Here is a 26,874-nt window from a genome sequence, read left to right on the forward strand (position 1 = left end):
ACTGTTGATGATTTGTAGGCCTATAAGTTTATTGAGGAGCTCCGTCTGAAGCTGTATGCTGTTCTTGCTGGTCGTCTGGTGTGGCAGACCCCAGAAACAACAGTCAACACCTGTATGGATTTGGACTGGAAGAGAGCTTTTGCTCTGCATTTATGGTGAACCATTGTTTAAAAAATATATCCTATGCATAGAAATACATGGTTATTTTTGCTCTAGATTTAAAATACTTCTTTCTTTCTTTTTAAATAAAAGCTCATGTTGTCTTTAATAGTGGCAAAGCTAATTCACAAAATTTGAAGTACACAAAAATTAATCTTGAAAAATTTGACCCAATTTCGCACAAAATAAATCTATGCAAAATTTGGCACTTACAGTATATATATAGGGTTTGCTTTATCATTCTGTCCATCTCTGTGGAAATTGGATAAATCATGATAAAGATAAATCCTTATTTAAAATATTTTAGATGGTCTTTATTCTATAGGGATGATTTTCTTATTTAGGTATATGTGCCCCCCTACTTCCCCAGCTCAGATCCACAAGGCATTGAAGGAGTATGAGATGGGATTTTGTGGAGATTCACCCATGGGAATGTATTGTAACCCCCCACTTCCCCCCTACCTAGAAGACATTGAAATGGGGGATACAGAGAATATTCAAGACACTGCATACCATTTGCTGAAGCTTTACTGTCAAAATAGTTACCCATTAGAGAGCCTGTTTAATCCCATGTCACATACTGCAAATCAAATGGACTACAGATTTAGGTTGGTGTTTGTAGTTATGTATGATGTATAAATGTTGTATATTTAATAGTGTATCATTCTTGTGAGATAAAACTCTATGTTTTTCACTTCATTATTTAGATGACTTGGATTAGTTGGACATGTGTCATTCAGTAAAACTAGTTATGATGGAAGTGAAAGCCAAATTAAGAATAGGTGTGTACAATAAGCCATTGTTCTCTATTTTTCAGTTGGCACCTGCACCAGGTGCTGCAGTCAGTGGAAGCTCAGTATAGCCATCTATCAGACTACCACAGAGCTTGCCTCCACCTCAGCTTCGCCGCCCAGCTGGAATCTGTGGGAATGTGGGAGTGGGCAGTGTTTGTTGTTCTACATCTGAGGGACTGTCGAAGGTAAGGACATTAGAGACTGATTTATCGGTGAAAACCATTAGTATCTGGTGGGTATTGCTTTAAGCTCATCAGGGTTCACCAACTTTTATGTGGTTCAGTGATGTATTGATGATGTATCTTTGGATGCAAACAACCATTCTTGATTTGAATGCTGCATCTGCAGTGATGAATAAACAGTCAATAGCTTTTTCAGTTTTGAATTCTTTAAGTATTGTTACAGATACCTTTTTTAAACTTTAAAGGAAATTTGAAAATAAAGTGGCATAAGTAGAATGGCAGGGATGTAATACCTCCATTTGGATGAAAAATTATTTAGACAGTTGAGGGATCTACATCACTAATGTTTCAATTAAATGTTTTCTTTTATTGTATCAAGATGTTTAGTATTTATTATGTGTTAACAGTCGAGAATGGAGGACACAGGATCTTCTTAGCAGATATGTTTCTGTAGAAGAGGAATTCAACGAACAGGAAAATTTCATACAAGAAAAACTTGATGTGCCTGTAGAGTGGATCCACTATGCCAAGGTGTGTAACAATTACACTATTTACCTGTATCCATATAAAAGTGTTACAATTACAACATTTACCTATCCATAGAAAGGTGTGTAACAATTACACCATTTAACTGTATCCATATGAAGGTGTATAACAATTGCACCTTTTAACTGAATGCATAGAAAGGTATGTAACAATTACACCATTTAACTGTATCCATATAAAGATCTGTAACAATTACACCATTTACCCTGTATCCATATGAAGGTGTGTAACAATTACACCATTTAACTGTATCCATATAAAGATCTGTAACAATTACACCATTTACCCTGTATCCATATGAAGGTGTGTAACAATTGCACTATTTAACTGTATCCATATAAAGATCTGTAACAATTACACCATTTACCCTGTATCCATATGAAGGTGTGTAACAATTACACTATTTGACTAAAATGGTGGGTAACAATTTTTTCAGGCACTGAAAGCCCGATATACCAAGAATCCCCATGCTGAAGCAGTCCATCTTCTGAAGTCGAGACGATGGAATGAATGTCACAAAGTCATTCTGAAATACTTGTCATCAGATGCCATCATTAATGGTGTGGTCCCACATTGATATCCTAACGAGTTGTTTTTGTATTTTTAAAATAGGACAAATTATTTAATGATTCTAAATTTATTACCTTCATCGTTATCGTGCAGTCAATTAAAGAATTAGAGTTAATCAATATATTTAACACACTAGACACAGTATGACATTCTTTATGACTGTTCCAGAGGACAATGGTTACCTGTATGGATTTCTGGTGGAGCTGGCGCCACCTGACAGGTGTAATCAGATCCTAGACTGGTGTATAGGGGGTCAGGTGTTATTGGATTACCTTAAACTTGTTCAAAACCTAGAGCAACTCAAACTAGCAGTGGAGAGAGATTCAGTACATGTAAGTTAAGTTTGTGACCTTTTTAGCTCACCTGAGCTGAAAGCTTAAGTGAGCTTTTCTGATCACCTGGTGTCCATCGTCTGTCTGTAAACTTTTTACATTTTCGACTTTTTCTCCAGAACCACTGGGCCAATTTCAACCAAACTTGGCAAAAAGCATCCATGGGGGGAGGGATTTCAAGATTGTTCAAATGAAGGGCCTTGCCCCCTTCAAAGGGAAATAATCATAAAAATAAGATGGGGTCATTTAAAAATCTTTTCAAGAACCACTGGGTCAGGAAAGTACAAATTTACTTGAAAGAATCCTGACTTAGTGCAGATTCAAGTTTGTTAAAATCATGGTCCCCTTGGGTAGGATGGGGCCACTACAGGGGATCAAAGTTTTACACACAAATGCATAAGGAAAATTATTAAAAATCTTGTGAAGAATCACTAGGCCAGAAAGATCTATAGGGAAAATCTTTAATCTTCTCAAGAACCACTGAGCCAGAAAAGTTTATATTTACATGAAAGCTTCCTGACGTAGTGCAGATTCAAGTTTGTAAAAATCATGGGACCCTGGAGTAGGTTGGGGCCATAATAGGGATCAAAGTTTTACATGCGAATATATAGGGAACCTCTTTAAATATGGGCCCAGGTGAGTAATGTGGCCCATCGGCCTTTTGTTTTGCAAAACTTTCCTTTTAAGATTTTTATTTCAAAATGATTTCTTCATTTTAGCATGAAAAATCATTCACCTTGGAGAGCTTGAGGTCAGACATAACATCTTTATGTGAACGAATATCAAACCTGCCATGTTACCATTCCAGAGACAGGTGAGTTAAGAAGTAAAATTTGGTAACAACCTGTTGTATAACAGTAATGTAGTGTAACAACCTGCTGTATAACAGTAATGTAGTGTAATGTAACAACCTGCTGAATAACAGTAGTGTAGTGTAACAACCTGCTGTATAACAGTAATGTAGTGTAACAACCTGTTGTATAACAGTAATGTAATGTAACAACCTGCTGTATAACAGTAATGTAATGTAACAACCTGTTGTATAACAGTAATGTAGTGTAACAACCTGCTGTATAACAGTAATGTAGTGTAACAACCTGTTGTATAACAGTAGTGTAGTGTAACAACCTGTTGTATAACAGTAATGTAGTGTAATGTAACAACCTGCTGTATAACAGTAATGTAGTGTAATGTAACAACCTGTTGTATAACAGTAATGTAGTGTAACAACCTGCTGTATAACAGTAATGTAGTGTAATGTAACAACCTGCTGTATAACAGTAATGTAGTGTAACAACCTGTTGTATAACAGTAATGTAGTGTAATGTAACAACCTGTTGTATAACAGTAATGTAGTGTAATGTAACAACCTGTTGTATAACAGTAATGTAGTGTAACAACCTGTTGTATAACAGTAATGTAGTGTAACAACCTGTTGTATAACAGTAATGTAGTGTAAGAACCTGTTGTATAACAGTAATGTAGTGTAACAACCTGTTGTATAACAGTAATGTAGTGTAACAACCTGTTGTATAACAGTAATGTAGTGTAACAACCTGTTGTATAACAGTAATGTAGTGTAATGTAACAACCTGCTGTATAACAGTAATGTAGTGTAACAACCTGTTGTATAACAGTAATGTAGCATAACAACCTGTTGTATAACAGTAATGTAGTGTAACAACCTGCTGTATAACAGTAATGTAGTGTAACAACCTGTTGTATAACAGTAATGTAGTGTAACAACCTGTTGTATAACAGTAATGTAGTGTAATGTAACAACCTGCTGAATAACAGTAGTGTAGTGTAACAACCTGCTGTATAACAGTAATGTAGTGTAATGTAACAACCTGTTGTATAACAGTAATGTAGTGTAACAACCTGTTGTATAACAGTAATGTAGTGTAATGTAACAACCTGTTGTATAACAGTAGTGTAGTGTAACAACCTGTTGTATAACAGTAATGTAGTGTAACAACCTGTTGTATAACAGTAATGTAGTGTAATGTAACAACCTGTTGTATAACAGTAATGTAGTGTAACAACCTGTTGTATAACAGTAATGTAGTGTAATGTAACAACCTGTTGTATAACAGTAATGTAGTGTAATGTAACAACCTGTTGTATAACAGTAATGTAGTGTAACAACCTGTTGTATAACAGTAATGTAGTGTAACAACCTGTTGTATAACAGTAGTGTAGTGTAACAACCTGCTGTATAACAGTAATGTAGTGTAATGTAACAACCTGTTGTATAACAGTAATGTAGTGTAACAACCTGTTGTATAACAGTAATGTAGTGTAATGTAACAACCTGCTGAATAACAGTAGTGTAGTGTAACAACCTGCTGTATAACAGTAATGTAATGTAACAACCTGCTGTATAACAGTAATGTAGTGTAACAACCTGTTGTATAACAGTAATGTAGCGTAACAACCTGCTGTATAACAGTAATGTAGTGTAATGTAACAACCTGCTGAATAACAGTAGTGTAGTGTAACAACCTGCTGTATAACAGTAATGTAGTGTAACAACCTGCTGAATAAGACAAATGTAGTGTCTATCCTTCGTAGATCGGAATGTTGCACATTATTTTTGACAACTTTTTGTTGGAAGTTTTTAAATGTTTTGCACCAGTGTTGTTGACTGGGTGTTTCAAGTTTTGATTTACAGTTGGTGAAGATTTATATTTGGTAAGTTTTTGTTTTCAGACTGTGCCAGGCGGAGATATCAAAGAGGCTGACTGTGTTGTTCCGTACCATTCTTAGCTTACAAGACGAACATGATGCTTCAGTAAGGTAATGTCTGAATGATATAGATTATTATATAGACAGAGAGATGCAATCAGAATAGAAATTGTAGGTACAGCCTAAGTTTTGACAAGGATTGTATGGAAAGATAGTAAAACGTGGATACAAATGGACTAATTAGGTGTTGCAAAAATTTTGAACGAACAATAATCTTGAATTTATACATCATGGTAATCTTCAGTGACTATCTTCTTAGAAATCTAACTGTAGGACTGTAGGTCTCTGAAAATATTTTGGGACAGATCAGAGAGCTACAGATCCACCCCTTTTAAAAACCTTTTATTTACAGTACAGATAAAAAAAAAAACAACATACAATTAAGGCCTTAAATTGTATTCTTGCATTGCTGTCTCATAAATTTAATATAAAAAAAATTCCTAACATATTTTCCTAATATACTTGTGTCCAAACAAACCTTCAAATATTCATTAAAGCCCCATACGGCCCGAAAACTCACAGCTTCAAACTGAACGAAAGAGTGAATCAGATTATATATAGAGAGGTGGTGCAAGTGCACAGGATTGTTTGATGCCACTTTTAATTGTAAGGATGTCCAAAGACATTGATTTTTGTAAGGTCCTGTGGGGGGTGCTGAATAGATTAGGTCCTCAGTACCCCTTGCTTATTGTAAGATGCGACTAAGTGGAGCGGTCCTTCAGATGAGACCGTAAAAATTGAGGCCCTGTGTCACAGCAGGTGTGGCATAATGAAGATTCTTCCCTATTCAAGGGCTGTAAGCGCCTAGCATAGGCCTAAATTTTGCAGCCCTTCACCAGCAATGGTGACCTCCATATGAGTGAAAAATTCTCATGCGGGTCATTAAACAATATACAATCAATCAATCAATCAACCACAACTGAATGTGAGAATTAACCAATTCCTCTCCTGACTGAGAGTAAATCAAATCCACTACTGAATGTGAGAGTGGAACAAATCCACTACTGAATGTGAGAGTGAAACAAATCTACTACTGAATGTGAGAGTGAGGCAAATCCACTACTGAATGTGAGAGTGAAACAAATCCACTACTGAATGTGAGTGAAACAAATCCACTACTGAATGTGAGAGTGGAACAAATCCACTACTGAATGTGAGAGTGGAACAAATCCACTACTGAATGTGAGAGTGAAACAAATCCACTTCTGAATGTGAGAGTGAAACAAATCCACTACTGAATCAATCCTCTACTATTTAACAAAATGAATCAAATAATAATGAAATGATGTGCAATTTATTGTAATGTTAATGGATATTGAGTGTGAACTGACAATTGATTGAAATGTCAAATTTTACAGATTCATGGCTCCTCAAATAGGCCGTTTGCCAATGCCAGAGGATTACAAACTACAGGCACTCGCCATTCAAACCAGAGATTTCTCCGCCAGTTTTCTATGATTTATCCACTAAAACCAGAGGACGTTAATCAGATCAGCTGGAGTTGATTACAGGAGGTTGAAATGAACTCAACGATGTGGAAATCTGCCTTGGATTCTTCTAACTGAGAAAGTTGTGTTGTTGGGATATTACCCTCCCTAGAGGTGATCCTAAAATCCAATAACATACTTATGAAATACATTCAGCTGCAGTGCTTGTCACGACAGTTCTATCTTTTTGCGTGCATGTATTCTGAATAATTTGTGCATCGTCTCATAAAGAAACTTTTCTGTCATGTATTGTGAATATGGAAGAGAGTAGTTACATATTTACACCAACTATTGAAAAGTTCTTATGTAATACATGTACATTACCATTATTTCATTGTTTTATTGTCATCAATGTGAGAAATACCACATGCAACACACTGATGCAATGAACTATGCTTTTGTATTCGAGTATTCATTGTATCCAGTTTTTCATTTATATTGACGATGTCAAGACTGAAGTGAATAAAAATGTTTAAAGAATAAGTTCTTGCAACTTTGTTCAGACTTGCGTTAAGACCGCAAAATCAAAGATCTGGGGTCTTAGTCTTCTTAGTAGGTCCATGTGTATCTGCCTACAATTTTAAAGTGGTCATGATTTACAAACTAATATGAGATACAAACTTAATACTGAGCACACTGAAAGGATGGGATTGGTTAAGATTAGCCACAGGGAGGAGGGGGGGGGGGGGGGGGGGGGGGGGGATCTCCAGTTTCTATATTACTGGAACATAACTCAGCTGCTGAGCAAGAGTCAGGATTTGTAGCATTTTCAGGTATAAACAAGTTCCAGTGTGTATGAATGCTTTTGTAGATGTCTGTCTCTCAGGTTTCTAATTTTGTTTGATGTGTACCACAGTGATGGCTGCAAGGCTGACTTTGTATACCTTCAATGGTCTCCAGTCATTTAGGTGACGCTACTCGACTGTATCCTCCATAGTCATCACTGAACACAAATCTTCTGAATCTTGTATGTTTTCTCTTTGTTACTAAGGTAACTCCACCCTCGTGTAACATTGTACATGTACTACTGTGGGTTTAAAGTTGAAAAACTTTTATTAATTTACGCCTTATATATATATACTTTGATCAATGATCAAAGTAAATGTAATGTTGACACCTAAAATGAATTAGAACATTTAGAAAATCGCATATTTCGTTAAACATCATGATGAAAATACATTAAAAATGGCAAAATGAATTTAGTGTTTAAAAAGAATTGTTACTTTAAGAATATGTATAGATTAATAATGAAATATTTTATTGTATTCGAAAAAGATCAGACATACACAACATATTATAATTACTCTTTTTGCAGCGGTCCGACGCTGTGTTGGGATTACTGAGAACAGACCTAACTAAAGAAATTAGTATTTATGATTACAGTTTTAAAGATCACATTTGGATATATAATTATTAAAGGATTATGGAATGAATAATAATACAATAGTACATTGTATAATAATATTTATTGAAACCAATTTCAGAGCAACATGCAAAAAAAAAATCATCTCAAAATTGATAGCAACATGTTGACATAAAAAAAATGAATAATAAAGAAATAGAAACTGGCTACAGAAGATTATTCAATTTCTTGATTCACCAAGCATGTTGGCATACAATCATGTTACACAATATGAGATTATAGCAGTTGGGGATTATCGGTATACGGTAAATGTTTATATAGACATATACATCTGATTGATATACATACAAATGAGAACCTGTAATATGTACACTTGTACTTATTATTACTCTTTTTACATTCGTTTGGTTTATATTTATATAGTGCACTATTTCTTGTTTAAATAAAAAAAATTGCCTAGGTTGATAAGCTTGAATAGGTTGAAGGGACTCAGCTCAACTCGTTTTCAACGTTTAGCTTTTCATCCAGAAAAGCGACTTTTATTCCACTTAGTTACATATTATGTAAGCTGCTCTTCGAAAAGGGTTTAGTATCTATCCGGAATTGTTGCACCGTCCTCGTTTTAGAATTATAAAAGAGCGCATGCGTGGTTCAATAAAATCCGGATCCAAGAAAAGAGCGTCGAAAATGGCGGAATCTTTAAGACGACTTGTGAATATCGGTACATTTACTGTACTCCAGGAAAAATTAGAGAGATGGTTGGACAACTACTACGTAAGTTTAGATAAATGATTAGGGTACTCATTTATATGCAATGATGAATTATGATTTATTTTATCGCATTTTGTAGAATATTGAAGTACAATTTTTTCGTTCAAGTCTGGACTCGGTTGCTAAGGTTTACGGACACCAGTACTGGCCATAATGAATTGAATATTTTGTTTGCAAATGAAAAAAATGGCATAGAATGAAAATAATTGATGTCATATTTTTATATAGAAGTGGACTTTATGAATTAAATGTGAATTTATCTTTAAAAATGTCCAAACTTTCATCATATAGATATGATTACATGAATGACCTATTGTAACAAAAAATGGCCCGTATGTTATCTCATACTAGAAAAGAAAGGTTTTCAACCAATATTTGATATTATTTCTGTTGACTTGTGAATTTTGCGTAAATTTAAACAAACATACCTAGGAAGGCTGTAACTTGATTCTTGAATTCTTTAAAATGTAATTAGTGTTTATTAAAAAAAAAAAAATACAACCCAAAAATTAAAAAAAAAAAGCCTAAACAAAACTCCACAGTTTATGTTAAGCAAAAATGTTTAGAACCAATGTGCATTTAGATTCTTTAATTATTTGGAAATAATCTTGATAAGAAAGAAGTGAAAAAGGCAAAAATAATTAAGTCTGTTTTCTAGACCCCATATACAATAGATATCTATAGGCCTAGTTTTTGAAATATTCATTATTTTGAGAGTTGTAAATTGTACTGTACATTTCATATCAAGATTAGTAGGCTTACTAAGTGTAACATGTTAGACATAAATCAAGATATTTTGATTACATTGCTACAATGCAATCAATTGTCAGCAGTAGCCGGCTGTTACCCCACTCATAGTTCCTAACATATCAGTGCCACTGGCTACTAAATAACTCAATTGTTTTAAAACATGCCATAAAACAACATATACAAGCTTGATAGAAGTATCAAAAGCAGTCTTTGTAAACAATTGTGTTGTCCCACTCCTCCTTTATCACCTATTTAAATGTCTAATATTGGTTCATATATTGTCAGGGTATACCCTTATAATTTCATGAAGCTGAAAATGCATTACTGTTTAAAGGTTTTAATTTCATGCATTCATCACATGCATATCTTTAGGGGACAAAAAAAGTTGCAAAGTGGCTTGGTATTTTCCCCCCTAATTTGTCCTTAGTGAACTTTGTAATGGAATAAGAAATGTTAAAGGGCAAAGTATACTTTTTGTTCTTGTGAAACTTTAAACATAATATGGCAACTAAAAAATAATCCAGCAAAACATTTAGAGATGCTTCTTTTTGATATTCCATGACCTCTGCATTTTAAAAAAAAAATGTATAGCTGTGTTTCATGTGATTCCAAACAATACTCAAAAACATAAGTCATTTACCTTATCATAATTTGAATGTTTAGATTTATTCTGAATGACGTAAAGTCAACAATAATTGACGTGGAAAACCCTGTTAGTGATAAAAGTACCATGTATTTACTCTTCCTTAAATTTTGTGACGTTAAACTCTCAAGAATGTAAACTAATCTTGATGTCAATAAACGGATTCCATAGTAGTAAGTAATGTCAATGAATAAACGTAATCAGCAGGCCTCTGATAGTGTATTAGTGTGTATTGCCGCCAGAAGATTGGAATTTGCATGCCTCAGCAAGTTCCGGCTTCTCACTAGACATTTAAATTCTGATTCAGGTTTAAACAAGCTTACCTAGTAAAATTCTGTTGCATAAAATTTTTACCAATCCTGTTCAATTCTTTTATGGTCACTGCAAAAACAGATCAATAAAAGTACTCCAGGCTTATCAAATGTTAAACATCAATCTCTTTTAAATTGTCAAAATAAGTTTTCATTATATGATAGATATATCTATTGAAATTTGGCATATTTTTGTATATATGTTCGTGAAAGAATTCATTCAGTATGGCATCATGTAAGATGAAATTGAAATTAATTCTTTTTTGAAATATATTCTTCCTAACCTTTCTGATTTAAAAGAATTTTTTTTAGGTATTTGATCATTTACATAATAAAATCTTCTAAATTTGTTGTGAAGTTTTGACATTGAATTGAATTGTGAAAATGATGTATAGATCAAGCTCTCATTATTTACGTAGGATTGAAGTTGAAAATGTGTCATGCTTTACCAGTAAACATTTACTTTTTGATTACACTGATTGAATAAAATGTCTCTTAAACTGGACACATTTAAATCTTTCCCCATGTATCCTTCAGAAGATCAGTGTTTCATTGATTCATGTATACAATGGTTTATAAAGCTTTGGTTGTCATTTGTTTTGTCCCAGTTTTTATTCCTATAATCATAGGCACATTAATTATTTACATGCATCCATTAATACAAGACACGTCAAACTCGTATATTTTTAAGCTTCTCCATTCAGTCAAGATCGGAAGGGTTAATGTTACCATGGTGTAGAATGAAAGGAATCCCCGTACTGCTTTGATGAAATATGTAGTCTGTTTTTACAGATCAATTGAGTTCAGTGTAAAGGCCTGGTATTTCAGGATATAGAAGAACCTGAACTAGATATTAAATCTCTTCTATGAATTCAGTGAACATTTTCTGTCTTGTTCTGTTGGTTCAGTATTAGAGATGATAGGTATTGAGCATTTTTAGATTTATGACCTGTTTTATTTTGTCAGTACATGTGACTGAGTTTGTGCAGTAACTATCTGCCCATTGGCAAAGGCTAAATTTGATCAATTTGCTATATCTTTTTACTAATGATCATGTAGGCTTTAAACTTCACATAATATCATACACAGTCTGTGGGTATCCTGGTATGGGAGTTTTATCAATCAATGTATGAAAGGGAAGAGGGTAGAAAATGCACTTATTCTTTCCCCGGTAATTGCAGAAATTTGCTTCATGTGAAGCATACAAAACTCATTGTCCAAAGATACACCCTCCTTCCCCCTTTGCAAAAAGATAGTGTAAATCCTATGCCTCCTTAGTTACATGATGCATGATAAATAATCTGCTAAAGTCAATCACAATTGAACTATTGACCCAACTAGAATGCATATCAAAATTATGTTTACTTTCATTTATGATTTTAATTATTCTGTTACTATGAAAGTCATATACATGTGTCTATTTATAGATAAACACATGTGACCAGAATGTGGCCAGGTGTTGTGAAATTGTAGAACTCAATGCCAAAGTTCAAGGGCAGTTGTTCAAACTTCTCCAGGTCACAGCAGAATCAGGTAATATATATCTCAGTTCTTGCATTGCTGCAAAAAAAAGGAATGCTTTCTGAATTTCATTGAATTTTAATCTCCAATGTGTTCATAGGACACTGCACTTGTGTAACTTCAATGGGCCCCATTCGCATGAACCTATTTACTAATGCAAATTTTACTCCTAGCTATAAATGTAATTTATGTGTTCACATGCACTACCAAACTTTATGTAAATAATCATTGAGTTAAAGCTATTTCCAAGCAATATGGATGTATTTTGAAGAGGTAGATAGAATAATGAGATAGATATTTCTTTATTATGTATTTCTTGTTCAATACTATTCAAAATAAAATTTGAACTGATGCAACTGGTCAGATGATAGAACATGAAGCAATATTATGGAAATTGGTTCATAGGCAATTTCAATAATTTGCACATATATGTGTAAATTTTGCTGTGTGTTCATAAGGCTGAAAATACACCAAGAGCAAAAGTTTATTTGCACCTAATCTTACTAGTTGCAAATTTTAGGTGTAAAAATACTCATGTGAAAATCTTGCTTACAATATGTACCAATATACACAAAGGTGCAAAATTTGCATATATGTAAAATTTGCACAAAAGGCGCATATGACTGGGGCTTTAGTTGCAGAACTGTAGCTCTCAGGGAAAAAATTCAGATCCCAATTGAAAAAATGTTCCCAGAGAGGTGCTATACAGTTTTGCAGATAGGTGTAACTGCACATGTATGTATATCATTGCATGTTTTGGTTCATTTCAGTAAATTTCTCTTTGTAAGTACAGGCACTAGTATCCTCTCATCCAATTCTATCATTTTATGATTCATTGTGTTTATCCTGAAAACCTGCCTATTTTCGATAATTTTACCATTATACTTACGGTGCTCCCTCAATATATTGCCCCCAGTTATAATGCCACCCCCGCTTATTGCCTGAAAATCCAAAAGAACAGATTTCTCCCCATGTTAATGTACTTTATAATGCCAACCCTGCACAATGCCATACGCCACTGGTTTTCACAAACAAATGGTAAAATTTTACAGGGTTTACCCTTGATAATAATGCCAATTACCTAACACCCATCAATAATCACACCTGTACTTTGAGAGTAGTGAGGTGAGGTGTGACAGTCTGGACAAGGTATTCAGGTTTTCAGGTTAATTACAAATAATTGCTGAATTAAACTCAAGACCATATAAATGTTTATACAGAATAAAAGCCCAAATAAATTTACAGAATTGAATTTCTTTTGACCGCTCAGTAAATTGTCTGTAACAGTGAATTCGTTATATTGCCATCCCAGCTTTATTGCCAAAATTAGTTTCGAACAAAAGTTGGCAATATATCGAGGGAGCACTGTACATTGTACTATATTTTATGTATTCACTTTTGAGTTATGAATTTGTCTTGATGAACCATATTTGGGTGGATTGTTCCCAGAGTTGTCTCCCCAATACTGTTAAGGTTGTATACTACATCGTCATAGTGGCTGACTTCGACTAAATAAAGTAAATCTGAAAGATTTCAATTTCAAAATATTCAAAATCCTCCATTTTTCATCCATATCAATTTTTTGGTATGTTATTCCTCCTTAACAGAAGCATAAACTGGAAATATAGTACTACTGTGCACTGAAAAACAGAAGACATTTGGGAAAATGCTGAAATGAATTTTAAGTATTAAAATTGTAAACTATGATTTGAGAGTATATATATATATATATATATATATATATATATATATATAAAGCACAAACAAAGAATTATAACACCCAACCTTACGTTTACCCCTAGGATCTAAACGATACATGTGATAATTAATATATAAAGCACTAAATAATCACAACTAGGTACTGAAAATTTGCCCCAGCCCGGGGTAGAACCAGCGACCTGCGGCACCCACCGCCTAGCAAGACTGTCAAACCAGTGCGTAAGTCCACTCGACCACAACGACTTCCCATAGGGAATATATACATACATACACACAAAGTAATCAGAATAGATTTTGACACAAGGCCTGTGTCCAAGGGCAGATATACTCAATATTTAAGTAAATATTAGGCTTGTTTTTATTTCTCAAGAAGCTTTTAAAATATCATTTTGATAGATTGTCAAATGGACAAAAAATAAATTATACAGACTACACAAACACATTCCATAGAAACAAACTGAGTTGAGATGAAAGGAAAATCCCTCTGGATATTTTATTATTTGCATTTTTCATATGACAGCTCTACCCATAAAAAGTCTGTAATCCAGGGACTGTTTAGCATGATCATGCATAATTCACAGTTTACAAATTGTTATGTTAAAAGGATTGAATGTGTTGGAATTGACCCAGATCAGTTAATTACCTATAGCATAATCTGATTATTTCCATTGTCCCAATACCTAGTATCTTGTTGGACTCCACCTTAAGGTTTTTAATGCCTGAACTTTCTGTTCTTTTGTGTTTTGTCCCTCATGCAGTAAATCTAACTGTAACAGAATTTCATGTGTTTGAATAAACATTTTGTCAATATACAATGCAGCAAAAATTCTTGATACCTTATATAAATAAAACTTGGAACTTGTATATAGATTTATTGGAATACTAAAAAATTATTTGATCATTTTTTGCCTGGTGGGGGAATTTGAAAATGATTTTCAAATGTTGCACATTTCAAAACATTAAGCTAATCAGGAGTCTTTAGTACATAGTTGATTTCACAGTATTACATAACAAATATGAAATTTACAATAGACTGAATATTTCATTTTGTACTTATTGTAGCAAGATTCATAACATGTATTATAATAATAGGTGTTCTACTAAACAGAACTCCAAAGAACCTTGAGGATTTTTAGTTATTACAAGTATGTAGACTGACTACATTAATTATTGATGATTGTGTAAATATAAATAAAACTAAAAAATTTTCATCTATCTATAACCCATTTTATTGGAGGAAAATGCTCTCCTTCACAGTTCGTTAATTCCGTTATCTCAATCCCGATCTTATTAATACAAAGAACTCAAGTTCTGTGATAATTCACATATACCAGAATTATTCGTCACATCTGTTTATTTTGGACATATGAAAATTGAGCTTCTTGACAAATTATGATGTTCGACAGATCACGATTATATATATTTATATGAATAAGAAGATTACAGAAATTATAGCTCATGGCGAAGGGAGAGTGTATATATGTTGAGTAAATTGAATAAAACAGGTTTACTTATAGATGGGTGGAATTTTGTTAGTTTGATTATTATTTATCAATGATTAATGTGGTCAAACAGTCTACACACTTGTAATAATTCAAAATCTCTAGGTTTTTTTTTTAGAGTTATCTAGGGTTGTTTAGAGTTATCTAGCATTGTTTAGAGTTATCTAGGGTTGTTTAGAGTTATCTAGCATTGTTTAGAGTTATCTAGGGTTGTTTAGAGTTATCTACAGTTGTTTAGAGTTATCTAGGGTTGTTTAGAGTTATCTAGCATTGTTTAGAGTTATCTACGGTTGTTTAGAGTTATCTAGGGTTGTTTAGAGTTATCTAGCATTGTTTAGAGTTATCTACGGTTGTTTAGAGTTATCTAGGGTTGTTTAGAGTTATCTAGCATTGTTTAGAGTTATCTAGCATTGTTTAGAGTTATCTAGGGTTGTTTAGAGTTATCTAGCATTGTTTAGAGTTATCTAGCGTTGTTTAGAGTTATCTAGGGTTGTTTAGAGTTATCTAGCATTGTTTAGAGTTATCTACGGTTGTTTAGAGTTATCTAGGGTTGTTTAGAGTTATCTACGGTTGTTTAGAGTTATCTAGGGTTGTTTAGAGTTATCTAGGGTTGTTTAGAGTTATCTAGCATTGTTTAGAGTTATCTAGGGTTGTTTAGAGTTATCTAGCATTGTTTAGAGTTATCTAGCATTGTTTAGAGTTATCTAGGGTTGTTTAGAGTTATCTAGCTTTGTTTAGAGTTATCTAGGGTTGTTTAGAGTTATCTACGGTTGTTTAGAGTTATCTAGGGTTGTTTAGAGTTATCTAGGGTTGTTTAGAGTTATCTAGCATTGTTTAGAGTTATCTACGGTTGTTTAGAGTTATCTACGGTTCACTGTTCAGTAGGACCTTTATGTTCTGAAACAAAATTCTCATTTCTGTTCAGATTTATTTTTTATCTTAAAACATCGTATTATGGTGCATCAACTAATTTATTGCACTCAATTTCAAATGCTATAAAATATGTATACACATGCATTACTGTGCTTTAATTATCTTTTGTGAAGTACTGATTTCTATATGCTTGAACATCATGGACAGGCCGTATTATGGTATGGTGCAGTACGTCTGACTGTCAGTAACTTGTGGTGTAGATTAAAACGGTACTTATGAAGCTAAGATCATTAAACTTGATACACATCTTCCCAATGATCAGAGGAAGTTGAAGGTCAAACTTCCATGGGTTACAAGACAGAAACAGTACTAACTAGGATAATCAAACTTGATACACATATTCAACCATCATAGACAGGATATATTTAAGAAATAAAGTAAGCATTTTCGTGGATGTTGCAGGATATCCTCCAAGGTCGACAAATGTTGTTTTGAAATATAAAAGTTGAGACTCGGATTGAAGTCAAAAAATGTAATACATTGTGCTTGTACAAGACTTATTATATTATTAGTACTAGACACTAAGTCTTGCTATTCACAGGTGGCATGTATGGAGGAGCTAGCATCATCAAGTCCCGTCTCTTGCCATTCCTGGGTCAGAACTTCTTCACATCAGGGGGATCTGTCACTGCCGACACTAGCCTCAGTGTTCTTGCTGAGGCTGCAGCCAAAAACAGGGAAATCGATGAACTCCAGGACATGTACGAGACCTCACTGACTGAACTGGAGGCAGACCTCAAGGATAAGGAAGCAGAGAATCAAGACCTCAAAGATGAGTAGGTGTTGGCACCAGAGAAGACGGGTACCTCAGGGAAGGAAAGAAGGGATTATGTAACATGGGACGGGGAAAGATTAAGGCTTTGGGAGGAGGGATAACCAGAATATTATTGTAGTGGGTTGGGGAAATTGGGATTTTTTTAAGAGAGAGGGAATATACAATTGGGAGGTGTTAGTATATTTCATGAGAGAACATTTGTAATAAGGAAATATGGAGGTAAGTTTGATAGGGAATGGAACAAAGGAAAGTTGATTGTAAGTGTACATAAGATCAGTGCTATTACCAGGTGCTAAGCTGATGATAGTCACAGACTACTCCTGGATGAGTCCATCACAGGTCAAACTCCTACCATAGCTGGTAATCATGTGCAGTTGGGTGGACTGTAGAAGTGCCTCATTGGGATTTAAACAATAGACTATTGGAAGGGGGAAGATGGTGTTTACATGTTGACTGTTCTGGTAAGGATTTAGGAAGGTGCACTTGTGAAGATGGGGGGATGTTAGCAAAGCAACAACAGTAGCAATTGAGTGACTAAATAAGCCTTTTGAGAATTGTGTTTTAGGGAATTAAATGTCAAGAGGATTACAGGTGAATGAACCATATATTGCATTGGCAGCAGGTATTTAAAGTTTATAGCGAAACAATGGAATTATTTCTCATCATTATAAAAAATTGGACAAGTTTTTGACCGTTGATAATTGTTCAAGAAGTTGAATTTAAAATTTGATGAAACATTGATGCAATTAATTTTATTTTGAAATCTATATAGTACAAAGGATGGGAATTTTAAGAATTGCATTTGAAAATGATAAATGTTTGGTATAAGTGTCTGCAAATAGTGGGAATTGTTACTACAGTCAGTTTTCATGATTTCAGTTTTCTGTCAAATACCCAGTAATTCAAAATTATTTGATTACAACTGTTTCACATATGAGCTCATTTTGTCCTATCCATGCTCATTTAATATACAGAGTTCAATATAGAATCCATAAAAATTTCAAAAGAATTTTCTTTGCTTCACCCAAATAACTGAGATTCGCAAATTTTTGCAATCTAGAATTTGATACTGTTACAGGCTTATAGATACCAAGAACGAGTTAGACCGCAGCACACGCTCATCAAACAGTGACAAGTTATTCCTGGAAAACGAGAACCGAGAGCTCCGCAGAAAGTAAGAGTCTTTAATTGTTGATTTGTCTTTACACAGATTAGTGGAAGCAAAAGATCAGCTAAATAGAAGTCTAAGGGAGTCCACTAGCAATAAAATGCTGGGAGAGGTGGAGGTTCGAGAACTACGCAGAAAGTAAGGGCTTACACTAGAACAGCTTCCTGTTGTGTACTCACCCTCCCAGGCATCTCAATATTCTCATCTCAACGAAAAAAGCTGGACATACATTGCAAAAACATCAATGTCCTTCCAGCTGTCTTTATTCTTTCATGTACTTGCATATCATCAGATGCTTGATTTTTCTATTAAATCTACATTGCCTTATGCTGTGAACTTACAATTTACCTCTTTGTTAGCTAGGTATAATATACATACAATCGGTGGTGGTTTCGTTATTTTGTATTTTTGCACATTCATTAATACAAAGAGAGAAATGCTTAATTTTGCCACTAAATGAATAAATGTATATTCTTACAATATCTTCCTTGCTTCCTATTTGACAGAATAGAGTTTGGTTTCGAGAAATCTTATAACACGTATGTGTATTTCGATTGTTCTGGTTTAGCTCTTAGTCTGTAGGTTATTGATCTTGTTCTTGGTAATTTTAAATTAATTTGGTTTCATTTATAATGTGTTAAAATTTTTGGGATTGTAATTTTTTACATCCCAATTCAGTTTTTCTTTGGAAATTGTTGACGAATTATTTTTTTAAATGTAAAAAAATTTCAAATGTGTTTTTTACTTTAGTTTTATTTACAGTGTTAAAAGTTGTGAATTTTGTAGAGTGTAAATGTTTGCAGTGCAGTTTATTTCAGCTTTCAAGTGGCACTGAGTTTGTGCATGATTCAGAAAATTGATACATAAGAATTTAAAGATGTTTGGCTTTATTGGTCTTCCTTTATTAGACTAGCATTAGCAGAAGATGAGGTGCGCACTTTACGATCAAAAGCAGGCATGCTGACCGATTACGAGACTCAGATTCGTCATCTCCGTGACGATATCGCTCTTCTCACTGCTCGTCGAGACTCTCTCTATAGGTCAACTTCCAGCTTCACTAAGGATGACAGTATTTTGTCCTCCACATTGCGGGAGGAGAAAAAACCTGGGTAAGGTGTCGGGATGGCACAGCCTTTTGCTTAGCTTCACTGATCCATGTAGCTTCACTTATGTAGTCTAACATCTGGTGATGGGAAAATGTCTTTCTAACTATTGTTTGCATGATCTGCTCTCTTAAAAAAAATTTTCATTCAGTCTATCTGTTTTGTTTAATTTACAGTTTTTCTTTTGGAGAACAGGTTGTAATCTCCCAAGTTTGTTTTATTTTTATTCATTAAAAAATAATGATAATGGTAAATACATTGTACTGACTTTGCCAGGAATAGGGGTTTGAGTTCTGAAATGACTGGGTCTAACATTACTAGAGATTAAATTTTATTTAACTTCATTTTAACACTTCAATAAGTTTGGAAATCTGATACATGTAAGAGGAGGCATCTCTCCATGGTGTCAACCCATACGCATGTCCAAGAAAGGGAGATAACTCTTTGAGAAATTTCAGATACCAGTACAGCTCAGGTGAAATTTTATTTGATTATTGTACCAGCTTCAAGAATGCAGTTTTATACATTTATATTTAAACTTGCACATGTAAGCCTATACATTCTCTTTTATTAGATACTTTTGGTAATCACTCTGCGTGATCTGAGGGTATACATGTGTTATATCACCTGGGCTGTTACAATTTGTATTCACAAAACAATACATATATATTATTACTACAGTAACTTGATCCGAAGAGTCAGATCACGTCAAGTTGACAGGCGAGGATCATCAGATCACACAAGACGCGAAGCGTCGAATTTGATCTGATGATCCGCACCTGTCAACGAGACGTGATCCAACTCTTCGGATCAAGTTACTGTAGTAATGATAAATTTATTATATACCCCTTATGCATTTTTAAATCCACATTTATAAGATACTGGTAATAAATGTAATTTGAATTATCAAAAACAGACATGCAGTGAAATTTTATCTTGTGTGTGCATTTTTTTTGGTGATGCTGTCGATATTTCCCACAAAAAACATTGCGTTGATGCATTGTGACATCATCAGTTTCAGAGGATAATGATACGGAATTAGAAAACTTTTCCTTATCACACACTGTGAATTCAACAGTATCAAAAAACGATACATTGATGGGTATATAATAATATAGTATTGTGTCGTCAATGAACGAATTCTCAAATTCAGTGACAGTTAAAAGTTGCTGCTTGAGTATGAGTTGAACAATGTATTACGTTAAAGGGATATTCAGCCTCAAAAGAAAATTATTAGATTATTGATATAACATATTCATAATTCTATCTTTATAATTTTCAATTCTTTCACAAAGAAGTAGAAATTGTCTTCTTTATATAAGATTACCTAAATGTAGTTTCACATTAAACAGATTTCTTACCTTTTGATTTTTATCCTAATGTTTTTTGTATCAGTTTGTTATTTTTTTTATTATATTTCTGGAATTGAAAGCATCGTGTTTTATTTTTACCTCATTTAAATTATAAAAGATTGTGTTATTCTTGAAATTAATTGTTGCTAGATATGATGAGTAACATGCATACAGAGTTAGATGACATTTTCTCATGCCCTGTAGTGGTAGTTTTCTCTAGAGATCCCCCCCACTGTCACAATGCCACAGAGGAAGAAGAGGAGCATCATTTATTCCCACCCCTCAAGTTCATTGACATTATCATATTACCCCTCCTACAATATCACTGTTCTTCTCCAGGCTATCTGATGCTCAGGACGAAATTGTCAAACTCCGTGCTAAGGCAGGTCTGGTAGATGATTATGACAGACAGGTTAGAAACCTCAGGGATGAGCTGTCCCTTGCTTCTACCAAAAAGAGCTATCTGGACAGGTAGGTTTTCCATCGGAAATGGAATCGGGGGATAATGTCTGGGTTTTGGGAATTGTTTTCACCAGAAAAACATCAAACATAGTTCTATATGGCATGGATGTCCATCTGAACTTGAATGATATGGAGAAAAAGTTGTAGGGTGGCTGAAAGTTCTATATACATTAGGATCAATTATTTTCTCTGTCAGAATTTTGTCAGATTTTCTTTGTTTTATTTTTATTCCATAAGAAACTGCTCGAAAGTTCTCCTTCTTTATGGAAGTCTTGGGTTTTCCTGTTTATTACAGTAAAAAAAAAAAAAAAAAAAAAAAAATTCAAATTTGAGCCTTTTTATAAATTTCAGAAGAAACTGCTGTACAGTAAAGTTGTATTGTTAGTTAAAGTTTTTTTTTGTGTTGTCAAAGTTTTATTACTAGTCCCAACCTTTTATAGAATACTTTATAGTTCTCAATCAATTAGTGTCTGAACACTCTTTTAGTTAAGAACACATACCAGTAGCTCTATAGAGGGGTCTAATTACCAGGCAGCTTCTTTCTAAGTCCTGGTTAGCAGTAGTACACTAAGTTTACAGTTACCAGGTAATGTATAAAACTAGGAACCCAAACCTAGCCTGGTGCTCCCCAGTTGGCTGAGTAATGTATAAATCTAGAAACCTACACCTAAACTGGTGCTCCTGTTGTGGCTGAGTGCTAGAGATTCCACCTATGTGTGTGTCACTGTTTTATTAAAGTACAGATTGACTCAGTATGCAACACAAATCACAAAATAATGTAATCATTACAACACTGTACATTAATGAGTAAACTAATCACGGTTTTGCATGACGTGTCAGAATCACTTGTTCAATACACACACATATATATGTAAGACTATAAAGTGCAATGGTCTGCGACAAAGTGCAATGGTTTGTTAACGTTACGGACGCCAAAGTGCGATGGTGCGGAGTTCAGTAACGTTTGTGATGTCACGTCATTGTGACGTCATTCTTAACGTCTTTCAAAATAAAACTGAAGAAATGCAACACGGACAACAGCAACGGCAAGGTATACAAGGTTGAGGATAGTGAGAACGGCAAAGTACATTTGTTGTCGAACTATCTACTTCGCCCAAACATTCTTTGATTCATGATCATTTATTACTTGTGACGTACACGTAATAAAATCCTGGGGATATGCTATAATGCAAAACATTCTATACAATTTCGCGTTGGAAAATTTTGTTTAATAACACGACAACTAGATGGTAATGAAAAAGTTGAACTTCTTATTTTTTATGCATGGATTTTGCACTGATATTTTGGTGAAACAACACACGGTTGGTACAGTCTGTACCAAAACACTGTCGTTTACAAACCAATGGATTTCGGCGTGTCACACCATCGCACTTTGGCGTGTCAGACCACCGCACTTTGGCGCATGAGTGTGGACCATCACACTTTGGCACGTCACACCATCGGGGTTTGGCATGACCATCGCACTTTGGAGTCCCATCGCACTTTGGAGTCTTGCATATATATATACTGATAATATTAAAACACTGATTCTGTATCTTTGATTTACACATTGTGCATGTAATGGTTCACTTTGACAACTTTATAATCAGTTTGTCCTATTTCAATGCTATGTGGGTGAGTATCTTTAGGATTGGCATATTTTGTGAATTTCAGTGATGTGTACAATTCCTTGAGTACCTACCGTTACACCCCCCGTGTGGGCTCGCCCCTCTCCGTCGACGACCCTGTACAGCGCGTCAGGCAGCAGAACTACATTTCCCGCTGGAATGACATGTTCTCTCAGGACCGCCTTGATGCCATGGATACACTCCGCAGATACTCGGATGATTATGAGAATAATCAAAGGATTATTTTCCTGGCTATCCAGGTTGGTCGTGTTTTTTACTGGACTTTTTCAATTTCTTTCACCACCCTATCTTTTGAGCGTTTCTAGTTCTTCAGAACCATTGCATTTACAATCTATGTAATCATCCAAAATCTTACCGCATTATGTAATTGTCTGTAGGAAGCCTTCAGTGTTTCTAAGATGGCATTCCGCCAGTTTAAGATGAAGGTCAGGGCCAATTTGGCAGCAACACACATTGGCCCTGAAACTCTGGAAGAGGCTGTACAGGACTATGTCAACCGCAACACTGACCTATGTGACCTCACTGGAATGGTCGCTGTAAGTTAGAATAACTGTCCTCCATGGGAAGTAATTTATATTGTAATAATTTTTTGAGCATTCTAATAAAATTTCCAGGTATTAGGTGAAACCAGATTATAATACTGATGGTGGCTGCTTTTGTAGGATGTTATCCGTGCCTTGAACCGCAGCCCTAAGGTCTCCCTTCCACCAGACGCAACCTTCTCCATAGTGCAGCCATTCATCCGTGAAGCTTGCAAGCTCGCCTGGAATATGAGTGCTCTTGCTCATCCTCTAGACATCGCTGTAGCCACAGATGCTGAGCTTTTTGACAACAACAAGTAAAAATTTAAAAAATAAATGCCAACTCTTTTACCGATTCTTAACCCATTCTGGGAATGAGGATTTGCATGTAAATTCAGTATAGCATATGAATTTATTCTTGGGTATTCTCAGGTACCGCCGCAGCTACGATTCCGAGTACACAGCACCGCTAGTAAGCCACCACATCTGGCCATCTTTGATGCAGGGAGCCAAGGTCTTGATGAAGGGAGAGGCCTGCACTCGGAGGGGAGCTTCCTTGGTAAGGCATTCCGATAAGAATTTGTAGCTTAATGATATGAGAATAAATGTGTAACCATTAAGAGTTCCTAGTCACTTTGGTAATTCATTGTACAAAAGAAAAGTTCATTGAAAAATTGTTTGTGAAATAAACAATGGACAGTTTCTTTAGATCGAAGTAATAGAGGTCTGGTAATGTACAAGTAGATAATAGATAATAATAGGTTGAGGATATTTATACAGTACAGTGATAAATTAAATGAAGATGATGGAGTAGACATTTAAGCTTATTAGAAAAGGACAAATGAATGCTTGTATTTTCAGTTAGGTGGTGCTGGGATTTCATTAATATTTAACAAGAAAAGGATTTTTTTTCTCGTTTCAATTTAAGTTGTGCATAAATGTTTAAAGAAAGATAAAAAAACAACATTGTTATACATGTAATTTAAATCCTTAATAAGATTTACCTGACATTAAAATTTTGCCTTCTTTGTTGAAAAGTACTTTTCAATTAATAGAATATTTCTTGATTATTTAACCATGTCAGTCACTGATTTTTTACAAAATGTTACTTTGTTGCATATATTTGAAGTACAATTAAGATTTCTTGTAATGTGTTTATGATATTTCAATGAACTTTCAGGGAGCCTCGCGCCGGAGCAGGAGCCCCACTAGGTCTACAAGCCCATCCCCACGTCCTCGCTCTCGGTCCCGCTCCCTGAGCCCATCTCGCCGTAATCGCAGCCGATCGATCAGTCCCAGCAGAAGTAGGAGCCCATTCAGCTCTGGTGTTTGGTAGGAAGCACTTTGTGCTACACCCGTGCCAGTTGGTGCACATGGACACTTCCGAGTCACCTAGGACTTTTGTGTTATTTTTAAATTATTAGTTGTTCACTTCCATCATACATGGCTTGTTCGATATATTTTTTTCCTGACCATACTTTAAAATTGAAAAATATAATGACAGCAGACTTTTTTTTTTGTTTTCCCAAATTATCTGAATCCATGAATATTGTTGAGGTTTTGTGTATTAATGATTTAATTTGTGTGACCATTAACCTTTTGATATTGTTGTCATTTCATATCAGTAGGATTTATTTTAGGTTATGGCTGTAACACATGTGCACCATATTTCTGTTTTGAGCCTCTTTTCCTTCTGCTACCTACTCTGCAGGAATGGAATGATTCTTATTACACTTTGTGGACTATCAATAGCTTCAAAATAGGCTGCAATTTTTTATATTAAAGTAAATGAAATGAAAATTCTAACTGGACAAATGCATTGTTTTTGTATATATATATTTCATTTATATCTGTGATAAATTTTTAACATACAGTGATGACATAAAGGGCATTTGTTCTTTCTCACACTTTTATCATCGAAGCAGTTGAGAAGTGTTGCTTTTTAATGAGTAAAAATCACTGTAGCCTCTAATCACTTGTTTAGTTTTTTAAAATCTAACACATTTAGCATAAATGTTACCCATGTAACAGGAACAGTGAAGATCTATTTGTGGCCAAATTTCGATTCTATGGGTGTGTTGTTTTGGGGGACCAGTAACTTTGTTTACATTTTGGTTGGTGCTCGTGAAAATTTCATATCAATCTCTGCTGTGATATTGAATAGCCTGAACTATCATTAGTTCATATTTTCCGTCCATTTTTTTGTATTTTTGCTATATATTTATCATCGCTTCAAACATGGAGAGTATATTTGTTGTAGAGACACTGTTTAGAAGTTTTCTTTGTAAAAGCAAGTTGTGTACAAATATTACACTACCAGTATTTATGACAAGATGGTTGCTTGATCTTAATTCTATAGTATTCGTTTTTATTTAAAGTGCTTCAAATTTATGTATTGACCCATGTTTTTTTTAATCAGATAATTTATAATAGAAAACCATTCTATGGAGTTAACACCAGGCAAACCATCATTTGGAGGTCTGAATTTGAATGTTGACAAAGAAAAAAATTGGTTTGAAGTCAACAAAGTCCTGCAGATATTAATTTATTACAGGTGATTTAATTTTGTATAAATGTATTTAAATAGTATGTGTAGTACATATATAATAAATTTGTGGAATTGCTTTTAGTTCTTCATTGATTAATTTTTGAAGCTGTGGGGCCATAAGTCACTCGGTAATTCTTGTTTTAATATGCAAGATGTGCATCCACTTTTCATACGCCCGTCGAAGACGGGACGTATTATGGTATGGCGTCGTCCGTCTGTCTGTCCGGACCTTGTGGGCAGGATACAGACTGAACCATAAGCCCTAGGACTTTACAACTTGGTACATTTGATCACCATGATGAGAGGAAGATGCCTATTGTTTTTCAAGGTCTAAGGTCAAGGTCGTAGTATCACTTATTAGGAAAACCTTGTGGGCAGGATACAAACCGAACCATAAGCTCCAGGATATTATAACTTGGTATATTTGATCACCATGATGAGAGGAAGATGTCTATTGTTTTTCAAGGTCAAGGTCATAGTATCACTTATTAGGAAAACCTTGTGGGCAGGATACAAACCGAACCGTAAGCTCCAGGATATTATAACTTGTTATATTTGATCATCATGATGAGAGGAAGGTGCCTATTGTTTTTCAAGGTCAAAGGTCAAGGTCGTAGTATCACTTATTAGGAAAACCTTGTGGGCAGGATACAAACTGAACCGTTAGCATATTTATGAAGTAGCGCATTCTAAGGCTATCCCTCTTTATATCTTGATATCCATTTCTACAAGCATAATAATGAATTAGCTCACAGAGGACAGTGCTAACTTCACTAAAATATGTTTTCCTTGAGCAAAATCTACGGGCGTATTATGCCACGTTGGCGTTGCTCTTGTTAGAACTTTATTAAATGATATAAAGTTACAGTATATTGGCAGCAAAACATATATCAGATAAAATGTTAATAAGTTCATGTCCTCTACATATAATGGACTTGGTGGTGGAGTTATTCTGAAGGTCATAC

At 34.5% G+C, this 26,874-nt stretch overlaps 2 protein-coding genes across 12 annotated transcripts in view; both read left to right on the forward strand.

Moving 5' to 3' along the window:
• The window catches only part of LOC125678738 (nuclear pore complex protein Nup98-Nup96-like), a 44,095-nt gene extending 36,794 nt beyond the window's left edge, over positions 1-7,301 (forward strand). For all 6 annotated transcript variants that reach the window (XM_048917408.2, XM_048917406.2, XM_048917410.2 and 3 more), the window contains 9 exons: positions 19-155; positions 504-767; positions 977-1,138; positions 1,543-1,666; positions 2,118-2,241; positions 2,420-2,583; positions 3,303-3,397; positions 5,296-5,382; positions 6,690-7,301. In XM_048917408.2, the coding sequence (XP_048773365.2) occupies positions 19-155; positions 504-767; positions 977-1,138; positions 1,543-1,666; positions 2,118-2,241; positions 2,420-2,583; positions 3,303-3,397; positions 5,296-5,382; positions 6,690-6,789 (1,257 nt within the window). In that variant the 3' untranslated portion in view covers positions 6,790-7,301. The remainder of the gene's footprint in view (positions 1-18; positions 156-503; positions 768-976; positions 1,139-1,542; positions 1,667-2,117; positions 2,242-2,419; positions 2,584-3,302; positions 3,398-5,295; positions 5,383-6,689) is intronic.
• A 1,505-nt stretch (positions 7,302-8,806) lies between these two features.
• On the forward strand, positions 8,807-25,986 carry LOC125680688 (mitochondria-eating protein-like). Of its 6 annotated transcripts, none has more exons than XM_048920402.2 (11): positions 8,807-8,955; positions 12,084-12,189; positions 16,873-17,107; positions 18,317-18,412; positions 19,183-19,383; positions 21,069-21,200; positions 22,866-23,079; positions 23,218-23,376; positions 23,503-23,678; positions 23,794-23,920; positions 24,542-25,986. In XM_048920402.2, the coding sequence occupies exons 1-11, from the start codon at positions 8,824-8,826 to the stop codon at positions 24,695-24,697; spliced, it is 1,734 nt and encodes a 577-aa protein (XP_048776359.1). In that variant the 5' UTR covers positions 8,807-8,823; the 3' UTR covers positions 24,698-25,986. The 6 variants fall into 6 exon arrangements, with proteins under 6 accessions (XP_048776359.1, XP_056011861.1, XP_048776360.1 ...); XM_048920403.2 differs by lacking the exon at positions 18,317-18,412 and adding an exon at positions 18,185-18,280 and having other exon boundaries at positions 8,813-8,955; XM_056155886.1 differs by lacking the exons at positions 18,317-18,412; positions 21,069-21,200 and adding an exon at positions 18,185-18,280 and having other exon boundaries at positions 8,812-8,955.
• Positions 25,987-26,874: the final 888 nt, after the last annotated feature.

This window comes from Ostrea edulis, chromosome 2 (genome assembly GCF_947568905.1).
Source record: "Ostrea edulis chromosome 2, xbOstEdul1.1, whole genome shotgun sequence".
In the NCBI taxonomy this organism is placed as follows: domain Eukaryota; kingdom Metazoa; phylum Mollusca; class Bivalvia; order Ostreida; family Ostreidae; genus Ostrea; species Ostrea edulis.